General features: G+C 44.6%; 3 protein-coding genes across 3 annotated transcripts in view; 1 reads left to right on the top strand and 2 right to left on the bottom strand.

Moving 5' to 3' along the window:
- On the top strand, nt 1-3,838 carry SARC_00765 (hypothetical protein; the record flags this gene model as incomplete). Its single annotated transcript, XM_014305516.1, has 6 exons — nt 1-6; nt 396-511; nt 973-1,057; nt 1,356-1,481; nt 1,720-1,850; nt 2,761-3,838. The coding sequence occupies 6 exons, from the start codon at nt 1-3 to the stop codon at nt 2,840-2,842; spliced, it is 546 nt and encodes a 181-aa protein (XP_014160991.1). The 3' UTR covers nt 2,843-3,838.
- A 494-nt stretch (nt 3,839-4,332) lies between these two features.
- SARC_00764 (hypothetical protein) lies at nt 4,333-5,275 on the bottom strand (the record flags this gene model as incomplete). Its single annotated transcript, XM_014305515.1, has 2 exons — nt 4,333-5,185; nt 5,270-5,275. The coding sequence occupies 2 exons, from the start codon at nt 5,273-5,275 to the stop codon at nt 4,601-4,603; spliced, it is 591 nt and encodes a 196-aa protein (XP_014160990.1). The 3' UTR covers nt 4,333-4,600.
- A 636-nt stretch (nt 5,276-5,911) lies between these two features.
- SARC_00763 (hypothetical protein) overlaps nt 5,912-6,621 on the bottom strand; it is a gene marked incomplete at both ends in the record, with an annotated part of 5,595 nt that continues 4,885 nt past the window's right edge. Inside the window, one exon of the mRNA XM_014305514.1 lies at nt 5,912-6,214. Coding sequence (XP_014160989.1) covers nt 5,912-6,214 — 303 coding nt within the window. The remainder of the gene's footprint in view (nt 6,215-6,621) is intronic.

Below are 6,621 nucleotides of genomic sequence, written 5' to 3'. Positions count from 1 at the left end.
ATGGTGGTGGGTAGGTGGGTGCCTTTGTCTGCGTGTGTGTGTGTGTGTGGGTGTGTGTGTAAATTTGCTACCTATTCTCATATTAGAGAACGTAAACATTTATCTGAAATTTGGAACAGTGACCGAGTGCATTGAAAATTTACCATTTTTATGTTCGCAATGCTTCTCTGAGAACACGGGGAACTGTTATAACACTCGCTGAGTATGCGTGAATGGATTGTTCTTTGTACAAGCTACATTGCATGACAGTCCTTCTTTTTTCTCATGCCCAGCACATCTCCTTCAAACGGTGTGCTGTCAATGAATTCTCCTTCAAACTGTGCACTGTCAGTGAAAGCATCCGCATCTTGTCTGATTGTATACATTGTCTCCTTGATTTCATCCTCTGGTCGTAGAACTCTTCGGAGGGTCACCAAGTATCCCATGGTGCACATACGGGCGTAGGCCCCATAGAGCCAGCTATTGCGCGATTTCCGTTCTGCCTGGTCTGGACTCCACTGCCTGTCATCACGTATGTGCAACTTGTAAGATATCTGTGCAGCTTTGAATAATCGGTACCTGCCGTATGCCAATGCCGATGCTGTGCTCTGATGCTCTGGCATGGCTCTATTGATCATTGTAGACTCCCTTTCCATAGACGACAGCTCGTGTAGTGGTGTTTGTGCATCGAGACAAAATACATTTGTATCTTGTTCCCTCTACAGGAAACTATACATGCTTCAATTATTTCCGTGTAGACACCAAGCTCGTGTGCTCCCCATTCGTCTCTCTGGATATTCCTTTTCCTCGCTCTTGATGTATCAATTAGTTCTGTCGATCTCTGTCTTGAATGAAAAATATTTAATCGTAACTCTCCTGTAAACCGCACAACGGCTTTTTCAACCCCCTTTTCCTCTCCCCTGGGCTTTTCGTTCCGTTTTGCGTCATCTTACATACGTCTCTTGTCTCACTGGTTGATATCATCACTCTCAGGTGGTTCCTGCCCTTCGTCGGCCACACAGGTATCGCCAGTAGTACGGGTGTCATCCGAGACTTTGCGGGAAGCTTCATGGTCAACGTAAGTCAAATATCGAGTTAAATAATCACACCTAATACGATGGATGTTTATTCGCGATGTTTTCTCCCTAGTAGTGTATGTAGGCGATAGGTAGCGGTGGCGGTATCTGTCTATACATAGATTTGCGCAGACTTTCGAGCATGGCCATGTTTTTATATGCGAGTGATCTAATTGCAAGTATATAATAGTGTATTGTATTACTGCCCAGGGCACTTACGATTTGTACCGTTCTGGCTCTGAATTAGACTTCAATGCTGTCGGCGATGGCCAACTGACCTATTATTTTATTACACTTTAGGAAGACGACATGGCGTTCGGTAGTCCTACACGGTATGTGCAATTGGATCCGGCCAAGGTGCGTAGTTTGACCTACACATACAATGAGAGCATCAGGACCATTTCCATCGATTTCAATCAGAAACAGGTACAACCATTGCGACACATCAATTTGGAGTCCTATAGCTTCTGTTTCACAATTGATAGATGTGTGTATGTAAATGTGTGCTGTAGACACAACACTATCTTGCTGAATAGATATCTCTGTCGATCTCACTTGCATATCGCAGAGTGCTTTTGCAGTCTACTGCCCTCCTTTAAAAAATGGTCCCTACTTAAACTTCGGTCCTGATTCTTTTTTAATCGTGATCCCTTGTGTCGTACAGCACAATCTCTTCCTGCAGAATTGCCATTCCCACGTGGCGTGTTGTCTGAACCGTATGCTATACGAAGGCCGTGACGATTGGAACATGTTCAAGGTGGCTTGGCTATTTGTACGGGAGGGCCACTTCGTAGGGTGAGTTGTCGCGTATTTGAACATCCATCATATCGTTCCGGTGACGGTGTGTGTGCAATAGAATGATCTGTGTCGTACTAATAGTAGATATTTTCAGTATAAATGAGGTTGTATTTGTGGCAAGTGAATGTTATATCTTCCTGCAGTTGGGTATTGGGGTTTGCCATAGCGGTGAGTGCGATCAGTTAGTGCACCATATGTCGCTATTCGCGAATGCGAGTGCATATTTAGGCTCTGCGGCTCTGTGTAGTCACCCCGTACCGTCTTCTCAAGTCTGTTATTTGATATACACCTTTTGATAGTAGTGCCCTACTGATTGTTGTAGGTAGAATTTGTTTGGGATGAAAATACGTTGCTGAAAGTCATTGGTCCATCGGTCTCTTGTTTCTCCGCTCATCTTTATTTATGTAGCTGGTCCCAATCATTCTCAATGTGAATTTTCATTCTTTCTTTCTTCCTCTAGGAGTGTTGTGAGTATGTTCATTTTGCCTTTAGTCTGTATTTGAGCCTGTATATAAGCTCATTCGCACATACTAAAATAGCCACCTTCTGAAGCAGTGATCCTGTGCTATTCTATTATCATCTTAATTAACCGGATTTGCGTTCAATCTGTAATTAAGCCTGCATAAGCTTTTTAGTATGTCCGAGTCGCACATACTGAAATGGGCCCCTTCCCGAACATAATGTTATCCTGTGGCATCCCATTTTTTTCTTCCTTATTCAGCCGTATAAGCATGTGCCTGTCTCTATGTGTTGGGTGTCGCTTGGCCTATTCCGTTCATATGTGTGCAAGGACCACCCTTCTTGCCCAGTTCGTATATATGTCTGCAGAGTTTTCCTCACTTCTATATGCACATTTTTTTGCCTTCCTTGTTTATTTTTTACTTAATCCTCCTCACTCTCATCTCAGGCGAGCAGAAATGATTAGCACACTCGCGCCGTTCATGGTAGTGCTGGTGCTGGTGGTTTTCCTCGTGTTGTTGCTCAACTGATCAGGTGGCTCGCTACACGAGTACTTGTGCTCTTTTGAAGCTCTTTACAGCTTACCAGGCTTACGTGCTTGGCTACTTTCTTGGTAGTTATCGGCACGTATCAAGTAGGCACTTCCGGTCAACGAACCTCGCTTCTGTCTTGAAGTCAACCAGTTGTGCCAAGTAAAACTCAGGATCCAGCCGGACAAACATACAGGAAAATACAATTACCTATTCATGGGAAAGGAGGCATTTGCTTATGTACCACGCCAAAGTGGCCTGCTAGTCTCGTTATGTTCACGGATGAGTTGGCGTTGTCGGCCCGAAGAACGAGTTGTTCACGCTGAAATGATAGTACAACTTCGTAAGGGAGGATGATTTCTCAGAGGAGCGAGATGTACGTCCCATGTTTCTATTGATATGATGCGTCCTGTGACCTAGTAGTCTGTATGCTGGCTTGATATGACAGGGGGTTTGCCATAGATGACTGTGAGGTTCTGGCTCCAATGGAAACTACCGGATGGCCGTAGGGTGACTATTCACTATAGATATTATCATACTGGCCATTCTTGATCTTAGCAGATATACACACATTGCCTTGTGGAATCACTGGTGACAATACTAGAATTACAGCAGCGCTGGATTACACGATTTGCACTGCCACAGGGCAACGTCGGCAACAATACAGGTGTAGCACGGCTATGCCGAATGCAGTACTGCTACTAATCATTGACACCCTTGGGATTAAGTATAGATAACAAGGATACATTCAAAGCGCTGCAAGGACGAGAGCGCTATTCGTGAGCATTCTGGGAGGAAGTGGTACATGCAGCTGCAGTACAGTTTGCGATTTGTTCGAAGTTCGGGCCATCCGCACAGTAAGAAATGGTATCAGTACTAAGCTACCAATGGTAATTGCCTGCAAATCGCGGCCGGATCATTGATAAAAAACCCCCGAAGGAAGTGGCCTTCGGCAAATAAACAACCAACCAATGTATGCATTAGAATAAATTCGGATCGTTTTAACATAGCTCTCTCTTTGTTTTTAGAAGGCTATGGTTTTAGGGGTCAAGGCAAGCTCGGATTCGTGGCAGTAGGTGCATCAGTATTGTAAGAAATGGTTTCAGTAGAGCGGGCAACTATATATATTATTATTTTTAAAGAAAGCAGTGTTACATAAAAAACCCCAGCTCATATCCGGCGACAACTTAACAATGAAGTATATCTGCTAGATTGATCGATCTCTCCTTTTCCACATCAAGTTGAGTCGATCAAACCGTAGTAGTTTCTCTGAATCAAGCCCCAGACCATAAAAAAGCCAATATCAGCTGACATCATTCCGCACAAGGGGTGCAGTACGACACATCAATCACTATAGCCGCAGGAATCGCAGCGCATGAATAAGATCTTACATTTAACCCTTACTGAAGCAGGTTCTAGTATGTATTGAATCTGTGGTCAGATAACAGCCATTAGCCAGCTTGAGAGCTGGCGATTGGAGCTAAGCATGCTATTTGTTAGATTATTTTTATTTGGCACTGAGGCCATTTTAGGTCATTTCAATATGTATAAAGCTAAATTCCGAATTTCCAGGGAGGATAACCCACTATTCTGAGCTAGCGTAGCACAGGATGTCATAAAATAGGAAAGCAATCTCGCCCAACGACAACCCTAGCTGTGTACACCAGTATATATATATACATATATATATATCATACTTTATATACACGCACTATGCCATAGTTTCGCAAGGTCGCCCAAGCTTCACTACAAACCCCGCTAACTCAGACCCTTCCGCCCCCCATTACAATTCGCACAGTCCCAACACCGATCACAGCAAAACACGGCCCTCTTGACATCCACCTCACTCACTCGCCGACCACGGCCCATGATGTCAGCCTCACCATCACCAAACTGCAACGTTTCCAAGCGTCTCCTCTCGCGCGCTTTAGCACGCGCACGTTGCACCGTGACGCGATCCTCCTGTGCCCACATGCGCATGGTATCCGACAAGCTTTGTTCAATCGGCTCAAAGTGGTACGACAGCCGTCGTTCACGATCTGTGCCTTTCGGGTTCTGTGTGCGGGTGTAGCTGGGGCGAATGCTTTGGTTCAGAGTCGCCATAACAACCGAAAAGTCATACACCGGCTGAGACGTCTGTGATGGCTGCTGAGACAGCTGCGACGACTGAGAAGTCTGTGATGGCTGCTGAGACAGCTGTGACAACTGGGACGGCTGTGACAACTGATATAACTGTAACGGCTGAGACGCCTGTGACCACTGTGTCGACTGTGACAACTGGGACGGCTGTAACGACCGCGACGGCTGTAACGACCGCGACGGCTGCGAGTCAGAAGTCCTCCCCTACGAAATATAGTACACAGCGATACAAAATGAGTATGTGCAAAAGCCGATAAGGAGTGAAAGTGTATCGATTTTGCACGCAACCGTCATGGTAGATATATTTCGACATCCACTTTGTAAAACGTGTATAAGTTCTCAATATTCCAACTATGTAGTGTGCCTGTTGTATGGTCACGATTCCAATAAGTTCAATCGTTAGAATTTATCAGTCTGAATGAATGCGAGTATGATCAGAACCAATCTAATTCCCGGTGACCTGGATATGGCTGAAAATTAAAGGCGATATATATATATATATATATGCATACATATATATATAATATATATTATATGCGTATACGTATATGTATATGTATATATATATAGATGTTTCTTCGTGCTTAACCATAATTATCCATTTCGATATATTAATTTTAAATTTTTGTTGCTCGTGTACACGATACTATTTTCCTTCCTTTACATTGACACCCCTTTTTTAATGTACAAAGCACTATCCCAATCGCAAGTCGTGCAGATCTGATATCCCAATATAGGCAGTCACTGACCATGCTCTGCATTCACTCAGGGGTTCCAGTGTCTACACTCGCCGTCCATATATCATCTCTCAGATCTTATTCGTTCCTTCGTGTTCGTATGGATGTTTGTATGCATGTCCTTACCTACAACACACTCATGAACTCACGATTGATTGATTCATTCATCACTGAACCCACCTACCGAAACTTTTCATGCACTCTCCTCGGGCTTCTTCTTGAGCACCACCTTGGACTCGAGCTCCTCACTTAGCCCAGCCGCGGGTACCTTACCCCCGGAATTCTGGGCTCCGGTTGTGGGTGACGCCTGCTTGTACTCCCTCTTGCCACCCATGGCCTCGTTCAGCTTAGCCTCAATGGCTGCGAAGCCACTGGCTGGGGGTTGTGTGGAGTGTGATGACGAGTGACTGGCCACACCTCCGTACCACTGTGTACTAAACTGCTGGCGACCAGCGCTTGCGGACGGCACGTATTCTTCGGGGTAGAAGGATTGGGGCTGTGTATGAGGATACACAGGTATGCATGGGTCAGTGCGAGGATAAAGGTATACATAGGTGGGTGTGAATAAAGTAGACCAAATGGTTGTTGGTGGTGGAGAAATTAAAAAATGTAGATAGGTAGGTGTGAAAAATTAGCATATATTGATAAATATACGTGTACTTTGGGGTAGAACATTTCAGGCTGTGTAGGGAAGGAATGTATATATGGGTAGTCTAGAAAGGAAGTAGTCGCTATACGTGTACTTTGGGGTAGAACATTTCAGGCTGTGTAGGGAAGGAATGAATATATGGATAGTCTAGAAAGGAAGTGGTCGGTATACGTGTACTTTGGGGTAGAACATTTCAGGCTGTGTAGGGAAGGAATGTATATATGGGTAGTCTAGAAATGAAGTAGTCGGTTTGC

This window comes from Sphaeroforma arctica, assembly GCF_001186125.1.
Source record: "Sphaeroforma arctica JP610 unplaced genomic scaffold supercont1.27, whole genome shotgun sequence".
NCBI classification, from domain to species: domain Eukaryota; class Ichthyosporea; order Ichthyophonida; genus Sphaeroforma; species Sphaeroforma arctica.
Note: the sequence above shows the minus strand (reverse complement) of the source record. Positions and strands in the feature narration are given on the sequence as shown.